This window comes from Patiria miniata, unplaced genomic scaffold, assembly GCF_015706575.1.
Source record: "Patiria miniata isolate m_02_andy unplaced genomic scaffold, ASM1570657v1 HiC_scaffold_29, whole genome shotgun sequence".
NCBI classification, from domain to species: Eukaryota; Metazoa; Echinodermata; class Asteroidea; order Valvatida; family Asterinidae; genus Patiria; species Patiria miniata.
The window spans coordinates 9,454,857-9,474,961 of record NW_024037068.1 but is presented as its reverse complement, the minus strand read 5'-3'; the positions used below and the strand labels follow the sequence as shown (position 1 = coordinate 9,474,961).

The following is a 20,105-nucleotide window of genomic DNA, read 5'->3' as shown; positions in this document are numbered from 1 at the left end:
CTGACTTTGGACGACCATAGAGGGCAGGATTCTAAAAGATAACAAAATAGAGCTTCGCGTTTTGGACAAACTCTTTTTCTTACAATTTTGGAACTAAATCAAAGAGCAGTATTCAAATGTCATTGGCAGAAAACAAAACAATTAAACAAGCATTTTTTTTCAGGTATTTATCGTCATGTATGAATGACTTTCTCTTTTATTGAAGCTCGGACAGGTATTAACAATGAACATCATTCGACAAAGCGTTATTACAAAGGCACAGATTATATCTAACAGTCACAACGAAGGGCAAAATGCACGGCTTACGTCACAGATTCGTGGAGAAAGGAAACAACTCGCAAACAAACCCATATGAAGTTCAAGGTGGGCATTTCCCAAGCCTCGTTTTTGTTTAGGGTTCGGCTCTAAGGTCCTGGCTCCAGAATCATTGAGACGACTTTAAATGTTCAACTCAATCTCAGTGGCCTCATTTCGTAGAATTCGACAATCCCGAAGCACACAACTGACATTACATTTAGTCATAGTCCCCCAATTCAGGGGCTAAATATCATGAAGTCGGATCCGAAGCCCAGAGAAAAAGCCGTCGTTTGGTAAACCATGGTAAGCCTCGTTTGGTAAGCCTCGTTTGTTTCCCCATATAATAGCGCATTTTTTTTCATACCAAGAACCACGTACGAGCTGAGACAGTTGGCTATACAACAATCATACGTAAAATTACCAAAATTTATCAAGGGGCAATGCAAGGCGTAAAAATTACCACTATTTTTTTTTTTTACACGAAAACATATACACATTTACAATAGACTTGTTGAAAAAAAAATACCATAGTCTTTGTTTTCACTTACCAGTGCCAGCACCGGTGCAATTATCCGACAAAGCTAGAAAACAAACCCCGAAAAAAGGACAAAAAAAAATCTTTGAAATAATGTCTTTTTCTTAAGCAAACAGAGAATCAACATTTTGATTTCTCGCCGTTTAAACGTCAGAACCATAAACTACAATTACAATTTGCAAACACCGATAAACGACTGGTACATACACAATGTATGTCATCATTACGATCCACAGACAGCATAGAGCAAGCCACATAACTGATTATAATACCGCACAAATTGTCGCAAGATGTATAGACGTACACGGTGTCTTCCAAAAGTGAGGCAAAAACCAATCTATACTACAACAAGAACATTCGGCTAAACAAAAGAAATCTTGCCATCGATTTTTTTTTTAAGCAAAATATGTCAACATTCAACAGTCTGGCTGTGAATTTTTTCTTTGTACAAAACTTCGTGAAAAAATTTCAGACGAAAAAATAGAGCATCGGTGTTTATATAATTGTATTGAAAACCAGTTGTAAAAATATGAGCTTTTTCAAAAAACATCACCAATCACCATCGATAGATAGTCTCTCCTACAGTCGTTATAAATGACCCCTGACCTTCTCTACACTGATCAGAGGCAAGAAGAACAAAAAAATTACAAACATGTACATGAAACTTGTAAGAAATGCCACGAGAGGGCGCACTGTAATGCGCAAGTCAGGAGGCGGAAGATTTCCAAATCTGCTTCAGTTTGGCCCGCAAAATACAGATTTGAGATCGTCGATACTGTTTTCCCTTTCTTAAGTTGATACTACAACACCTCATACATATTCATGAGCAAGAGCTCATGTTAATATGTAAACTTACTTATTAATACACAAAACTGGACATGTATTTGGAGCTTAAGTTACATGTGATTTGACTCGCAAAACTATCAGAAAATACAAGTGTGTGATACAATTACATTCCATCGCAGTTTTTTTTCTTCTGGGCGATTATCATTTTCTAAGAATTCATCCACAAAATTGTGTTTTTAGCATCTGGCTTAACTGTGGTACACTTTGTAGTGTCGACGATTAAAGGGGTGCGACACACTTCGAAAGGTCACACAGATATGTCTCTTCAACTTATGAACTAATCACTGGCCAAACTCTTCCATGATTTTTGTTGTTGTTGATTTTTCGGGGCTCAAATCCTTGACCTGTACTGCGATCATAAAACTGTTTGGACAGAGAAATTTGTATTTTACAAGTACATCGATTAATATGTGATTTTGTTCGTTTACGATTCAGTTTTCAAACTAAAGACTAAGTACTAACACTAGAAAGGAGTTTATTTACAGAATAAAACTGTACAAGGTTTCCATGGCAACCACCAGTCTCCGGTAAAAACCTCAAACACTGTGTTTGAATACCCACATGGAAGCTAAACGGCTATGTCGCTAAGTCTAATAAAATCTCGGAAAGACAACGAAAATTTGTGATGTGCAGAGGAAAATCAGTCTGCATAAAATAAAATTGACTTTTTTAAAAATAAATTAAAGACACTTTGACTACTTTTTTTTCAACTTCAATATAAAAGAAAAACTAAAAAGAAAAGAAATTACACTTTGTATGCTTTCCTGCTCGAATTTACAGTACCAGTAGAAAAATAGTTCAAGCTAGAAAATGGAAAATCTCTTTTGTTATTTCAAAGGAATGCCTCTTGTTTCATAATTATATCATTAAAAAGCACCATTCGTTCTTAATGTTGTTGTTTTATGTGAAAAGTACATGAACTTTTCAATAGTTTCCCTGGATTTTGACAGTTGCTGCCAATATACCGGTAAGATGCATGAATAAGGTTCTCTCAAAACACTGTATCAAACAAGTACAGAACTGCTACAACAAAACTTAAACAACTGTTATATCCATACGTAGAATCCAAAAATAGCTGCCGATTTTTTGTGCAGGTTTTGTTGTTTTCGAGACAGCAGTACAGTGGAGAAAGATCTTGACAAAATTACTGTGCATTACAAAACACAACACTTTGATTTTCTTAATGAAGACAAAAATAGTGAAGTACATATAGAACATGTACATTCTTTCCTTAGCACCCCTGTTTTGGTAATTACTGGTTGTCACATCCCACCGCTGCCACCGTTTTAGCATGTGGCCTGAGGAACGGGAATGCGCCCATGCTACTTTCGCGTCACTTCTTTAGATCAGCCATTCTGGGAAAGTGTATAGCGCCCTCTTGTGACGGTGGAGATGTGACACTGGTCAACAGTGGCACAGTCATAGTCTTCTTTTAAGATTATATTAATTTTTTTTTTAAAATTTAAAACAGAAATCCTCCACAGAATGGTTTACACCAGGGAAACATGGCTTTTAAGGCCATCCGGCCATTTAGATCTGTCAATGAAACGGTCCGGCCAGCAATCATCTGGAACTGACCAATACAAATGACCGGCACAACTGACCGATACAACTGTGCCGCAAAGGACGTACATGTATATATATATACACACACAAAACGCAACTAGCTGTAGCCAGACAGATTCTGGCCAGCTGGCATGGACAATAAACATCAGATAAAGCACCGTCTATCAGAGCAAAGAAACAAATCAAGGTTTACTTGGAATGGATAAACGCAAATGGTCGCACAGTGGCGCTGTTTCTGCTTTGACCGACCTCCCCTCCAAAAAAAATTAAAATTACCAGAAGAAACTGATCAGCTGAGTGTCTTTCATCAACGACTTCCTTATCTTCTGCTATCCAGAGGAACACCGTAGGGGCAAAAGTTGGTTCTGTTTTTATCAGTCAGTGATTAAGTCACCTGCTATTCAATGAAGCTCATGCAGGGAGTACATCCCACAGATAAGTGGGGCGGGCTTCCCAAAAGAGCAAAAAAGAGTGTCCCATTCACCATAAGTGGGTTAGTCCAAGGATTCTCCGACAACTAGGGCCATAGCAAGGTCGCGCAAGGACTATAGTTGACCAATGGTTAACTAACATTTGCCCGAACTCTGTCTAGTCGACGGTGGTTGACTACGCTAGTCGACTATTTGGAACCAGCCTACTGGGGTCGGTTGCTTCGCTGGTAACCAATAGCCGCGCGCATTCATAACGCAAGCAGAGAGCCAGGATCCAGAAGTTTTGCGGCGGCATTTTGACCAGCGTTTGACTAGAGACGTTCGCACGTTGCTATCAGTGCGCAGGCATAAGGTACGTCACAAATCAACCACTGGTCGACTAATGGTCCTTGCCCGAACTTCGCCCAAGAAAACAAGAGTTACGACAAGCGCAAGGTGTAAACCCACGGCCTGTCCAAATAAGAGAATGGTGCTGGGATTAAAAGTTTCAACGATGCAGTCATCCAGGCTTCGGTGCCTCTTCAGAAGTGAGGAAAAGAGAAACACGTTGAGGGAGTTTTGTGGAGGAGAGATCGGTCTGCCGCAGCCGGGGCTTCATTCAGTCGTCATCCCGGGCCGGGCTGACGCCCACCATCTCGTGCAGCTCCTCGGGGGTGTACCCCAGCAGGCTCTGCAGGTCGCAGACGAAGCGGTAGACGTAGCGCTTGCCGGCCGTCTTGTGGATGATGTTCTTGTCGTAGTAGTAGCGCAGGCCCCGGCTCAGCTTCTCGTAGTTCATCTTGGGCTTGTTCTTGCGCTTGCCCCAGCGCCGGGCCACCTCGTCCGGGTCGGACAGCTTGAACTCCCAGCCGTCCCCGGTCCAGCTGATGATGTGCTGGCAGGTCCGGTCTGTCAGGAGCTCCAGGAGGAACTGCCAGAGCTGGATGGGACCACTCCCTGAAGAAAAGCAACAACAAGACAAAAATACATTAAAAGTTTTTGTTCCGAATTTCAAATATGATAATTTTCGGCACCACAATGTGACACAAACTGTTAACAGACTTTGTGAACATGAGAACAAAAATACATTAAAAGTTTGTGTTCCGAATTCAAATATGATAATTTGCGGCACCACAATGTGACCCAAACTGTTAACAGACTTTGTGAACATGTTCTCTACGGTGACTGCTCTATGTTCCGACACCCCTATGTTCCGACAACCTAGATTGTGTTACTCCCGGTTAGGGTTAGGGTTAGGAATAGGAATATGTGCAGTCGGAACATAGGGGTGTCGGAACAAAGAGGTGTAACCTTCTCTACTATGTGGTGCTACAACAATTCACAATATACAACTTTGCAGAAACTACATGGGGCAATTTACATCCCGAAAGGAAACTTTATACTTGGTTCATTTTTTACTTGAAATAACACCAGTTTTGTACTAATCTTCCAGAACTTTCCGGAGGATTTTAAGAAATCTCCAAGAGTTAAGGATATAATATTGGTGACAATTACTGACTTCCCCTTATTAATACAAAATAACAAGTAAAAAAAAAAAGATTAAATCCAAAACACTGTCCTTCAAAATAAAAAATTGTTTAGCAGGCACCGGAAAATTGCCCTTCACAGAAAAAGTCTCCAATTTTTTTTGGACAAAAACACAAGGTTTCCGGAAATCAATTCTGAAAGTTTTTTTTTCCAATATCTACCTGCATATGTAAGCAAAATATTTCTGTAGTTGTCTGAAAAATCCTTCAAAACTATTTTCTAATAAAAATCATACCATACCTAAAAAAATAATTGTTATCCACACCTTCCGACAAACAATGTCTAGACAGTACAAGCAGTCACTAACAAAGACCTACAATCATTGCCAAAAGACCCGCTGCAGAACAAAACAAAATCGGTCAATTTCGTCTCTTGTGGTTTTGTTTTTTTTCTCACCGGCGCTTAATGAGGCGCCCTCCCACACTCCCCAATTAAACAAAACACTAGGCCAAAATAAACTGATCCAGTCACAAACATGCACAAACACAAACCACAACACTTTTATACACAACAGGACTGCTAAACGGGGACCTCAGTGTGTCAAGGATACAACTGAAAAACCTGGCCGGCACATTGTTCTGGCCTCTGTTCCCCCTGCGGCTAGAAGCCCTACAAGTTTCAAGATGAAGCACCTTACATGCTTTATTCTTTTCCCTTTTCCAACCCAACAAAAAAAAACCTTACTCCATGATTTAACGAAGCAACACAGAGTGGTGCTTATGGTTAAGCTGTTTACTTCTTTATGGATAAATAACTTGTCCAATGTTTCCACACTAAGGGGGTACAAAAGTGTGACATGGGATTGGAAAATGAAGCAGGATAATAATATCAAGTAGTTTGTTTCTCTTTTCCACTTGAACATTCCCACCCCATTGTTGAGGATTGTAATTTTGAAAGAATTTAAGACTTTCCAGGCAAATTTGACAAGATATTTATGCTCACAGTGCTACGTACGTAACATGGACAGAAAATTTGTTAATACTGATAGAAAGTTATAATTAAAATAAATGTCTTTATCAAATATTGTGCCTTTTCATTCTTATCCCTACAGCATTGTTACCATTGTAAAAACCAAGACAATCGACTGTTTATTTCAGATGTTACAGAGTATAAGGTTCAGAATATTACGTACATAACATGGACAGAAAAAATGTCACATTTCCGTCCACGTTACGTACGTTACCTATAAGTGTCTTAAACACCAACACAATTGTGTTCATTGTGGCTATAGCACTCCTAAATGGGTTATAAATATTCATGCACATGATAATTAGTGTCATGTCAATTTGTAGCAAAATTTCTGTCTTTTGTTCAACACAATTTTTATGATGACCCCTGCAATTTCTAAAGTACCGATACAGAGAAGGTTTTCTATAATTGTTTGCACACATGATCATTAAGGTCTCAGGAATGCACAGAAAACAACTGAACAAAATATCTTGCTTTGCTGTACCCTCCAGTGTCCCCCTCTCAAATCCCAAATTTGCAGTCAATTGTAGCCCATTACTGCGGAATTCGCTAAATCTATGAATGCGTAATTGCTAAATCTATGAACTCTGCATACAAATGAAATCAAAACCAGTTCCACACGAGTTTTGAATTATCTCGCTAAATTTCGCCTTGAGAGAAAGCAGCGATAGAGGTTTGTAACGATTTGCGAATTGGTCATGTGCACTCGGCGGGATGCCACCATTTTAATTAAGTGCACAGGTGCTACATGTACATGTGCAAAGTAAAATCAACAACGAGTGCATCAAACTAATTACCTTGATGGTTGCATTCAAGATCAACATGTAGCACACATGTACATTTACATGTACAAGTACACTTGACACACACGTGCTGAGCATGTACATGTACTTCAACTGTAAACTCGTATTGTGTGTTAGCACTCTAAACCTCTTATTCTTTACATTTTGGGTGAACCCTTTTAAAATGGTAAGAATTAATCATTTCTGTTTCTTTTTTTCTTCTTCTGGACAATAAGTCTCAACAGGTTTTCTCCTAAACGGTTAATGGTATGAACTTGCAACTTTGAACATGTATCGACCCTGATCCTGAGTGGTGCATATAACTCTGACATCATGATGACGTCATCAGGTATCAAATTACAAGCAATTTTTGTTTAAAATATGACAAATTTCTGTCATTTAGAACTCATGAACAAAATGAACGATTGTTCCCATGAAAGAGTTTTCGGCCTGATCACCCAGCGTTTGTAACTCAACGCAAATTTCTAGTTTTTAGCTTAAACCTTTATCATTTTTTTTACTCTGGAGTTAGTTGTACACATATGTTATAATCAAACTGGTGAAGTTTATTTTGGAATATTTTTTACAAATCTCTTATTTGTACAAAGAACAATCAGTGACTACAATCAGTAAAGTTCAGAACAGTATATTAAAAGAACAGTATTTCCGGTTGAGATTGTTTGAATTCCACGATCATTGGAACCGTTGATTTCATTAGAAAACAACCACACGGTGTATCCCTTTTTTGTCGTCCCAACAAAATTCTACAGCATTTCCAAAACACCAAGAATTTTCTGTGTAACTGTATGTCAGTATTTTCCAGGACTTTGCAACACACGTCCAAATTCGGAAATCTTTTTGGTGCACGTCTAAATTTCCAGAATTTTCCACAAAATTATTATCTGCATTTCCAGGATTTTGTCAATTCCAAACCCAATTTGGCTTTTCTGTGCAATATCCATGAAAGAACTTTCATGGAAGAATTACTCGTCTTCCATTGCTCCATAAATTTTCAAAAACATGTTCAAAAATGACATAAAATTACTTAAAAAAAACTAAAGAACGAAGCTTGCTTTCAACAAATATTTGTCAAGTTTGTTTTGTGTCTATTGCATATTTAGGCCAATGACAGTTGACACTACATTGTATATTGAGAGAAAAACTCTCAATGGAACGGCGGCTTTAAGAGATGAGATTCTCATTTTAATAAAGGTCTGAATACTGGATGAACGGTCCTAAAGATGCATTTCTCTCTATATCAATGATGTCTTTCTCTCAGATTCAAAAAGTTTGATTTCAGACCAAACTCTGAAAAAACTCACGCCTAAATATCCAAGAAAACACACCTGAATAGCCAGCGAGCACAGCTGCAGGGATGACGGGGTTTGAGGGGCTCTCTAAGGGGGAGTTGGACCTCGTGACGTTGTGGACCAGTCCGTTGAGTTCGGAGCTTGTGCAGCTATCCGACAGCGACTTGCAGATGGGCACCTGCTGGTAGCCATTAGTGGGGGTGTCGAAGGCGTCAAAGCCAGCGAAGTGATCTGCACAGAGAGAAATTAAGTAAGAAATACGAAGAATTCTCATTAAAAAGTCTTATCACCTTATAAAATGGTAAGAATTAATCTTCTTTGTTTTTTTTCTGGGGAATAATACTCCGCCAGTTTTCTCCTAAACGGTTTATGGTATAAACTTATAACTTTGAACATATATCAACCCTGATCCTGAGTAGTACATATTATACTGACGTCATGATAACATCATGAGTTATCAAATTACAAGCAATTTTTGTTTAAAATATGACAGATTTCTGTCATTTATAACTCATGAACAAAATGAACGATCATTCCTATGAAAGAGTTTTTGGCCTGATCACCTAGCGTTTGTAACTCAACAAACGTGAATCTCTAGTTTTTAGCTTAAAACTTCTTTACTCTGGAATTAGCTGTACACATATTATCATCCAACTGGTGAAGTTTACTTTGGCCAAGCCACCTAACTTCTATGATAAATTGAAGTCGTCCCATGGAGCAGGATTTTAAAGCAGCTTCTAAATTTCTTACTTAAAAATATTTACTGAAATCAAACTTTCCATCTTTTTTTAAATACCTTGGCCTCAGGATACTAAGTTTATGAATGTGACAAAATATAAACAGGAGTTTGATATTGTTAACCAGCCAAAACTATTTTTTTTTCTTAATCACACAAGAAAATCTTAATACACAAATCTCGTTTGTCTCGCTCAGAGAAAGAAAATGTCAGACCAAAATTGTGTTCTTTCTTTCTTTTTAGACCTAAGGAGGTATTTTTTTTCAGAATGAATGTTCAAATAAGTTACTCTGAAAGAAACTTTTTTACAAGGTCAAAGTTAAAGACAACACAATGGCACTTTAAAACCCCCCCTTTGATAGAACATCTGCACAGGAAGAGACCCCTAGCCTGTGATGTCCTGCCCTAGTAAGCCCTTCCACAGCAAAGAGGAAGACTGCGGTTAGCATCAGGCACTGATGTCATTTCCTCTCTCAGGAAAAAAAAAAGAAGAGAAGCATCGGCTGACATTTGACTTAAAAAAAAAAGTTACTGTTAAAACACCCATGTCCTATGTGTGGTATTAACTGCATGCACCCACACGCGTACATGTACTCTAGTGTGTGCAATGCAGCTTGTACTTATGTAAACTTAAGTTGTAGGTCAGGGATAGTTTTTGTAACTTTTCTTAACTTTGTGCAATTCAAAACCAACAAAAATCCCAGTTTACATTGCCATATTATTTTGTGATTGCATTAAAAAAGGCAGTTTATCATATATTGGTTTAATTTGTTTGAAAGAAGCGGCAACATTTTGCAACTTGAGACCAACAAACAGAACAGTGTTCAGTGGGAATCTTCATGATTAAACATTTAACATTTCTTTAATTTCTTGAGTGCCATTTCCATACCAAATTTCTTTCAAAAGCACTGTACAATTCAGCATTCTGTTATATACACTTATTTATAGGACTGCACCAATTGAATACGGCAAAATGTTCTACATGATTGAAGTTAGAATTAACTTTCAGCTTGGAACTTTTATTCTGATTGCCACAAATGTGATTGAACCCAAGTCAAATTTTTGTCCAGAGAAAAAAACTATTGTTCATTTCATAAATTAATTCCACGCTTAAAATTGAAAACTTTAAAGCGTCAAAACATTGTTTAAGTTAAAAAAACCTTTAAATTAAAAAGATACATGTATATATTGCCGAAATTGTTTGAGTTATGATCCTCACAAGTCTCTGTTTAGCCTTGTATTTCTGTTAACATTTTGCTGAAAGTTGCATTCCATGTACTCTTCAACAAATTCAATTTTTTTTTTCTCTTAATAAATTTATCAACTTGTATGTTTTTTCTTCCAACCATAAAACTCCTTTTTTCTTTTGGATATCTGCAACCCTCTGTAAACAGGTTTTTCGTTTGGCCAAAAACTGTATCAATCTCCTTTGCAAACACACTGGCTCCTGGTTTGTACTACTGATTTGGGTGGGAACCAGCCTACCCTGCGAAAACAAAATTATTGTTGAGCTGCAAGTAATTCAAAATTTGCAAAGTAATAATTCAATAACTAAACATGCTTGACTCTTAGTTTTATACTCCCAACAGTGCTACCCTTTTCAAGAATTCATGCTTATTGATATCGACTTTGTTTCGCTGAAAAATAGATTCTGCATCTACCGGTACCAGTAAATTTTATTTCCCAAGATATTTTCATTGCACACAGGAAACCTGCCAAATAATCCTCGAAGATCTGATTTTCATGCGCATACACTGACCTAAAACTACAGTTAGACTGTGTTAAGTGACCATAGAGTGCATGCTTGTAATCCACTGATTTCTTTCAAACAAGAATTGAATACAGAAAAAATCTAATTTTTTTTTAATGAAAAGCTGTTCTGATTTTCTTTGGTCCAAATGTATCAACTCTTTGACTGCCTGTTCCCAGGAGTGCCCAACTTGATATTCGCCAGCCTCTGTGTCTATATGATGAAAAAATATACCATGTACTTTTGTTCTTTCATTTTCATGTTGTTTTACCAGAGTATTTTTCTTTTTTTGGAGGCGGAAAACTGTTTATTTTTCTAGGGATTTTCTGCTCGAAATAACCAACTATAATGAGGTTGTCGAAATTGTCATATGTTATGAACATGTAGGTGTACGTTCCATTGCACAACTATAATAATGTCGGGCATCTACTTGTACTTTCTATGTCTTTTTATTCAACATTTAATCTATTTTTCACTAAAGTATCTAAAATGTTGTAAACAAAATCATGTACTCATGCTTTGAAACTTTAAAAATGTGATTGTGGTGTCTTCCATCATTTAAAACCTTACTTACTCCAGGTAATTGAATCATTTCCATTGAATCATTTCCCAGGTTCTTAGCCCGTTCCCTACCCTTAATATGCCTTTTAAAATGTCATACATTGTTACAAAAGTGAGGTAGATGTATGTTCACATGCACTGCATAAATCTGATACACTGTGCCCTCTGGAGACATGCACACAATAGGGAACAAAAGATTGTATACGTCTCCACAGGGCAATTTCTATAGATGAATACGTCCCCACAAGGTTTTCACACAAATAGATATATGGATTTTACTCAAAAACTAGGAATTTCCAAGGTGGGTTGATCTGTCGCAAGTGGAAGAGTTTTAGAAAAGAGATATTACGTCCGAATTTCAGCCAAGGAAATTAATTCTGGTTAAAGTGAGAGCATTTTGAAACTACAATTTCAAACACCAAAACTTTACTACACGAGAACAAAGAAATGCCTCCACAAGGATACAAATTTCAATGTGGGTGAGTTCATAATTTCAAGTCAATTCTTTATTCGGAGGGGATGCAGCGTGACTAAGACGGATTGTTTTGGGATAACCTAAGTCAGATGACTCAACTGCTGATTCGGTTCTCACTCCCTCGCTCTCCCGCGCTCTCTCTTTTTTCTAAGCGCAAGAAAAACTTCCCCGCTGTGTTTGATGTTGGGCAGGGTCGCTTCCAACGCTAATTGAAAACTTCCAGGAAGGAGAGGAAGGGGGGGGGGGGTATTACCGAGTGCCATACATGTGCATGTACGCATAATCCTACGCGTACGTGTTGTGTGAGCGGACTGCTGATTTATGCGTAGGCTTATGTACTGTACGCTATGATATGGGTACTGGATAGTGGTCAGTTGAAAACCACTTTGAATTAGACGGAGCATGAATAATTGTATCTATTTTGATTACATGCACATGTATGTACTTTGCAAAAGGATATGTTACCCAATGAGTCACAGGTTTCATAGTTATTAAAGGCATCAGATTATTTGCATTTAGTCCAAAAGTAACTTGCAAGATTGTTATCAAAAAGCTTACTTGGATTAATGATTGTACTGGTACTTAAGACCCCCCCCCCCCCAAAAAGTCTCCGGTTTCTGGTATGCGCGTGCCTCGCCGTAGCCATGCGCGTCGGCAAAATGAAAAAGTTTTTTTTCAATGAAAGATGATGTCTCAAAACTGCCAAACTCACTGGTTTGACTGGAATCCTGTTGCTGCACAATTTTAACGTGTTTTTAGATTGGGTTATGGTCGAGAAAAAGCTTTATGTTGCTTCTCTGGACTCCCATATATTTGCACTAAGTTTAGTTGGGCACCATTTGCAGTCATCAGCACACATTTGAAGCAAAAAAATCAGGTAAAAAAAAAAAAAAAAAGCCGTGTCGCCGCACCACTTTTTGGGCAAGCTCCATACTACAAACCGGAGACTTTTTTTTTTGCCTAACACCACATGAAATGATTCCATCTGGCTTGATGTTATTTGTAGGAGAAATCAAGACATGTTGTGATTTCCAAGGATCAGTCAACTGACTGATTTTTGGAATAGAGAGTTTAAAGGTTTGCATAACTTTTCTGCACCAGTTAGCACAACTTTATATGCTGATATAGAAGGAGCGCCACTAAATCAGACCCAAGACATACATGTATGGGTCATTCTAAAACTTTTACGGGTCCAAAGTGTGATATTTTTCCTGTCCCTGTTACCTCTGAACAGGGACAGGAAAAAAGTTAAGAATGACTTCCAACCATTTTTTATTTGTTGGGTAGGAAGTTTGCTATTCATAATCACTCTTTGAAAACAACTGCATTAAAGGCAAATTACATTATTTTGCAGCTATCCAATAACTGACAAAAATAATTGTTGAAAAGCAAACTTGGTTTAAAGATTGAAATGGGACTAAACTCCCTGTGAAATGATTCTTTCTGGCATGCTGTCATTTTGAAGGAAACAATAAAAGAAGGCCATGTCCAATGATGCTCCAAAAGACGTAGTTCGTTTTTTAATTTGGCGAAGCTGTGAATGAGTGCGCGTAAGCATTGACACGATGCACACGCTCGCAGTTGCTACTATTCGTCAGTTTAGCGCGTGACATCGCGTAGCTGCAATCGACTGAATGAGAAAGTTTCCCGAATGCTGATTTTGGGCGAAATTCAAAACATGTCTCAGCAACTTTTGAATTGAAATCGAGATCAAGGAATGTTGTTTTCTCAGAATATACAGCATTCACGGAACTGAAACTTCATCAGGTTAGTTGTTAAGCACCCTTATTTAGATTTTGTGTACTTTTGTTGCTTCAAAAAAAAAATACACAAATGACAATTGATGTACTCTACCTTTCGGCCCCCCCCCCCAAAAAAAGGATCCGGTTTCTGGTCTGCGCGCATGTCGCGGTAGCCATGCATGTCGGCAAAATTAAAAAGTTTTTTTTTTCAATGTAAGATGATGTCTCAAAACCGCCAAACTCACTGGCTCGACTGGAATCCTGCTTCTGCACAATTTTAACGTGTTTTAAGATGGGGTTACATTCGAGTATAAGGTTTATGTGGCCTCTCTGAGCTTCCATACATTTTCCACTTAATTTTAATAGTCGGGCACCATTTGCAGTCACCAGCCGACATTTGAAGAAACAAAAAAGTAAAAAACAAAAAACAAAAAAAAACCAAAAACAAACTGGCGTCGCCGCACCACTTTTGGGGCAAGCTCCATACCAGAAACCAAAGACTTTTTTGGGAGACCTTAAGGACTGCATCCAGATTGATAAAATCATGTAACAAGGACAGGAAAAAAGCGGACCCCAAATTTATAGAATGATCCATTATAGAAAGAGACTCACTTTTACTGTAGTTGTTGTTCTGGAAGTATGTGGCGTTGGGGTCAAACATCATAGGGTTGCTGTAGAACTCGGGCGTGGCCGCCTCCAGGTAGTTGTTGGAGCTGGGCGAGGGCTCCAGGCTGTAGTAGTCCGAGCTGCTGCCGGGGTCCTCCTGCTTGATGTTCAGGATGTCCTCCGCGTTGAACTCGTTGAGGGTCTGCAGCGACTCCGAGATCTGGTACATGCCGTCGCTGAAGGTGGTGGGGGTGGTGGCCACGGGAACCGCCTGCGGTTGCTCCACCGAAAAACCTGCAGCGGACCAAAAAAATGAGACAAAATCATAAAAGCATATTTCATGGACCGTACATGTACATGTATATGTACACTGTACATGTAAATCAAATGAGGTTTTGCTCTTCACCGACGTACATGTAGTCAGTCTTGTACATGTATTTCTTGAGAAATATTCTGGATCAACTTTCACGATAAGATTGGGCAAGTCCGTCATTTTGGGAATAGATTCCGATTCAGTCCAGGAGTCGCAATTCTGTTCTGATTCAACTTAAAGGGAATGTACAACGTTTGCTTTTGCTGCTCTTTTCAGAAATAAATGGATTTGGAGGATTAGTATGTTATAGCAAGTATTGCTAAACTGACTTGTTTCAGGGTTTGGGCTTGTAGATGCTGGAAAAGCCAAGAGAACCAATCGTGTTCTTGTAGTCTGGTTCCTTGACCCCACTTAAGATGAAACAGAGCAATTTGTAGACTTGTAAGAGAATTGTAAGGTCAGAGAATCAGTCTGGCAGGTTTGTACCCCTTCACAGGAGTGTAATCAATTGCAAAGAAAATGTGGAATAACTAAATATGAAAAATTAGGTGCAGTTTTTGAAAAAAAGCCAGTTTTCTCCAACACTGGTCGGCCGACCAGCGTTGGAAAAATACAAGTTTTCTTGCAAATGGCAGCACACCAGGAGCCACGATTTTACAGGATGCTTTAGACTGTCATTTCTTAGCAATCCAGTAAGGTATTTCATGATAATTTGATCATTTCGATTTTTGATGTTTGCAAATGTTGTATCTTCCCTTTAAACTATATCGAGGAACAAACACACAACTATAGTCATACATGTAGATCACTATTGCAAGATTGTTACTCTCCCAGAAACGACACAAGTCTAGTTCTGACGAATCTTGAATGGAAGCTCTTGGGAACTGGGCAATAACAGTGACTCTGATCCAAAAACTGGAGTCAAAATTCTAGTTCTAAGTCTGAGATTGATTACATGTATATTTGGTTCCGGCATGGATTTGTCCACAACCACTTAGTTTCCACACCCAAAATTCATAGTTTGTTCGGAACTAATTCTTTCAGAATTTTGAGTAAGGCTCACTTGACCCTTAACAGCATGCATGCTCTCTTACCCTCTCTCAGAATTTGTCAAATTTGTTAAAACCTTCTTAATTATAGAACCTAAAACCCGATGTTGCCATTAAATGGAAGATATTTTTTTTACACTCACCGAGGTCAAACTCCATATTTCGAGGATTTCTATGAACGTTGGTCCACATTTGGGTTTAAGTTCTGTAAGTGTTTGATAGCGATCTGAAAATGCCAGGGGGGAAGGCAGAGATTACTTCAGGACTGATTCCCAACTGGATGTCGATCGGTCATCCACTTCTCGTTAGCTCTTCAGGGATCTTATAACCCGTTGGAAACCATTTGTTAAAGATGGTCCTCATGAATAACTCAAGGATCTCGAAGGCGTGGTCAATTTGATGCTATTTTGAACCTTTGTTGTAAAAAAACTGTGCTTAGCTCCTTAAATTCTTTGTCTTTGAACTCAAGTAAACCAGGGTCAAGGGTGAAAGTTGGGAGGTTGCACCGCCGAAGGATATTTGGTGATTCAAAGAGATTTGTTTTTGCATGGACAGTGACTGCAGTGGAGTCAGGACGATCCAAAACTCGGCGACTCTGATCGGTAATTTCCTGTTGAGGTTCGGGGTAACATCAAAACAATGGGGCCAAATCAAAGCCAGCTGGGCCCGGCACGAAGAAGACCGAGAGCTCGATCAACCGAGTAGAGAGCCTGAAGAAAAACAGATTCAGGATCTGACAGATCTTTTGTCGAGTATCCTTCGGGGAGTTGTTGCTTCGCAGAGCCTGACGGAGCTGACCTACAAACAATAAACTGCATGCCCCGGGCTACGTCAGGTTGTGGACTTGGATGTCCAAAAAGCGCATCTGTATACGAAAGCAGACTCCCGAGCGATATACTAATCGGCTTGCTGCGCTTCCGGTTGCTCTCCAAGTCTCCAACAATGTCCGGAGCCTCTCAAACCGTCGGATTTTCAGTGAATGCCCACGGTGTGATTTGAAGCTGTATTATTCAGCTGAGGACTCTAGAGACGGATTGAAGTTGAAATCGGGATTGCGACAGAAGTGTTTCCCCCTCCAAGTTCCAGAAGCTGCAGTAAATTTTCAGAGTTCAGCACCGATTCATCATTGACTATAATACACGTTTACCTAATTTCCTCGGATAATTTCAGTTTCTTCGGGGAGCCGCACTCGGATCGCCAACAAGTCAACCTGTTCGACCGCTTGCCCTGTTATCATCCATCCACAGGTTGTCGATGCATTTAACTCAATTTCTTGCTTACACCGACTGTCTCTTTCATGGAGAGCCACAGAAGTGGAGCAAATATCACAAACTCTGTACAAATCACAGGTGAACTTGGAGAAGCCGCATGGGTTCACTCCTGCGACAATGGGGCTTCATCCACCGCGTCAGTGATGCGCGTTTGTCAACTACAGTCCACCGACTTTAAAAAACTTATGTCTGACACCAGCTCTAGGTTGACGTTACAAGCGCGTACATGTACAACTGTGCACGCACTGCATGCACAACTTACACCGGTCGATGCAAACTTTAGCACTGGCTCTAAAACAACAGAGATCATCCCACAGCTTCCGGCTGACTTCTGGTCCCAACTTCTGGTTAACAACCAGTCACCCTGTGTTTTTTTTTCTCTTTTCTTTTTCAGCGAAACTTTTTTTTTCTTTTTCTTCTCTGAGTGGTATCTCTGGTGACGTGCAGGAAGTCGGGCCCAAAGGTGGCCGAGATAGAGTCGCTGAGGATGCTTTTCCAGCTCTACCAACAGGAAGGGGCTGGGCCTACCACCACCACGATGGTATCTCCGATCAGCATGCCACTCGGTATCACGGCCATACTGGCAATGATTGGCAGTCGCTGGCGGCTGTGTTACCCATGATTAGAGAGTTACAAGGACGAACCGGTCGATAATCGCTGGTAGAAAGTTTTCCTTTTTTTGTTTTTTGTTCGGCACGGACTGGAGCTCACAACTGGGCCCAATTTCATGGCGCTGCTTAAAAACAGTAAGCAGAAACTTTTTTCTTTAAATAAGGGGAGAACATTCTCAATAAAGACGACGGGGCTTACAAGCTCCATAACATCTATGATAGACTAGTCCAAACCACACCCACAACGCCCTCTATGACGACCAAAAAAAGGGTATAAAAGGCAGTTGAGCATTGGACACGGTTGCCAGTGGGTAGTCGCTAGTGTTGAAATTTCTGCATTGAAGTTGCCGATCGACCCTCTATAACAATGGACCCTTTGCCATTTATAGCAAATCCTCTTTGGTTTTGTTTAAATACTTTTTTTTTTATTATTTCCTATTCCATGAACTCCTATTTGTTTTGGCAATTCAAATAATCAAACATAACCGAAACTCAAATCATTTTTTTATAACAACAAAACATAGGTTGGGTTAAATGAGACTAAAAAAGAAAATTGGTTTTGGATAGTGTGTTGAAGTTACATCAAGTATTAATTCTTGTTTTAACTGGGCAGCCCATTCAGTTGCATCCACTGATCTCCCATGGGCCCAGTAAAGAGAAGACAATGTGAAGAAATTAACACATTTGTAGACGTGGGAGGAAACCTCAGAAGAATATTCTGAGGAAAACCCACGGAATCATGTAGGGACTGAAAACCCAATCCACACTTTGGCCCAGGCAGGATTTGAACCGAGTCACAGCGGTACTGGACAGTGCATAGTGCGCCCTCTAATGGCACAACAATTAGAATCTGTGGTCCTACTCGCACTAAACGTCTTGGCCATTGCTTATCAGCACTTTATTTTTTGATTTTCTGCCTAGGCTTAGGGAACGAATGAGCGATTAAGAACAGGTTCAATGGCTCGTCCAACGCTTGTAAACATATGCGCTACGTGTAGGCCAAGACTACACACCTTGAGCTGAGCCAACTATACCGAACAACCGAACATATTTGTTTGCCAACCGAAAATCAGAACAGCATTTTTTTAAGTTCATTTTTCTGATTTGGTGGCCAGGTTTGAACCCGACGCATGTCAAACTTGATCAGATCATTTGTAATATTCAATTATGCGATCAAGTCCAAGTTTATAGAACAATCAATCACTAAAATATTCGAAGAACATGCACAGCCCAAACAACTCTAAATGTACACCGTGTACGATGCGACTTGCTCAGGTGTCAGTCATGATTGATTACAATGACAAAAATGCCTCCTCCACAATGTTATGAAATGCTAGCATGACCAATCTGTCTAGGTTACACCACAAGCCAACACCGGTTGAAACTCCATATTTTCTACACCGCCAGCCTGGCTTATTCCATCCATGCATAGATATCATAGGCACTATTTCAGTGTGTGATAAAGACAAGCTACCACCCGCAGGTTGTGTGTGTGTATGCACCTTGTCTTGTTTGATTGGCACTGCAACAATACCTTCTCCTTACAAAGTTTTGCAGTCAGTTTATCAACCGCGTTGACAGTTTGTGCAGACCCGATAAATTGCCGCTAAGTTCAGATTTCAAAAACAAAGATTCCTGATCTTGGCTTACAGTGAAAGAGAAGAGATAGAAGCAACTCCTATGACCTAAATCTTTTGTTGGAATGTCACGATAATTGAGTTACATGTACTTCAAATATAGCTTGCACCAACACGTATTTGTGACAAAAATGCATTCAGTAATTTTTTTTTTTTAAATCAATGAGGTTTAGAAGATGTACATATACCGGTGGATCTGCTAAAACTAAAATTCCATAACATTAGAGTATTACTTATAGTATTACTACACTCATGAGGACAATGCTTTGTGTTTCGCTTTGTCCCTGTAATATATCACTCTCCCATAGACTAAGCACACAAACTTACTACAGAGGACTGTTTCCAACAAAAAGGATCTGTTGTTCTCCCTGTGTGTGTCGGTCCTCCGGGGTTATGTAGAACACATACAATGATACACATAATTTGCAGCAAGGAGCAGGCTGACCAAAACTCACAAACATGTTATGTGACCTAATTCAAACATTAAGTACATTTTTGTGGTAAAATAATAAACAAGTAGATTTGCCAAGTTTATTAACTTTAACTTTTGAGCTGAAAGCTGCATGCATGTCCGAGCAAGCCCAGAAGTCACTTTGTGTCCGTCCCTAAGACAGCTGGGCAGCTGTTGGCAAAGTGCAGCCCCCGTTGCACCGCGGCCTCGCTACTCCCACTTTGGTCCAGTGCCAAATGCCTGTCCTGAGATCTAACGCTCAGGGCACGCTAGAAGAATCAATTAAGACAAGTGTTTTTTCGCCGCCCAATAAACAACATCTTTGAGGAGGAGAAAAGAACGGAAAAAAAACCCACAAAACAAGAAGAAAAAAAAAGAAAAAGCAAAAAAAAAAAAAAAAAGCTGGCACTTACCATGACTGAGAAAGTCGTCGAAGCGCGGCATGCAGCTCGTGTAGGCAGATTCTAGCTTGACGTCTGCCTGTGTCGTTGTCACCGTCGTCGCTGTGGAAACCACGGGCTCGGATTGTGGCGGTGGGCTGGCACATTCTACAGATTTTCGAAGAGAGAAAACAAAAATCAAGTCAGACACAACTTTGCAAATACGTTTCAGAAACGCAAACTCTTCTGAGTAGTTTTCT

At 39.5% G+C, this 20,105-nt stretch overlaps 1 protein-coding gene across 2 annotated transcripts in view; it reads right to left on the bottom strand.

Annotated features, from left to right (window-relative positions):
* Nucleotides 1-3,992: 3,992 nt before the first annotated feature.
* Nucleotides 3,993-20,105, bottom strand: part of LOC119735414 (protein C-ets-1-like) — a 43,148-nt gene continuing 27,035 nt past the window's right edge. For both annotated transcript variants that reach the window (XM_038209111.1, XM_038209112.1), the window contains 4 exons: nucleotides 19,879-20,013; nucleotides 14,140-14,427; nucleotides 8,300-8,494; nucleotides 3,993-4,611 (listed from right to left, as the gene is read on the bottom strand). In XM_038209111.1, coding sequence (XP_038065039.1) covers nucleotides 4,274-4,611; nucleotides 8,300-8,494; nucleotides 14,140-14,427; nucleotides 19,879-20,013 — 956 coding nt within the window. In that variant the 3' untranslated portion in view covers nucleotides 3,993-4,273. The remainder of the gene's footprint in view (nucleotides 4,612-8,299; nucleotides 8,495-14,139; nucleotides 14,428-19,878; nucleotides 20,014-20,105) is intronic.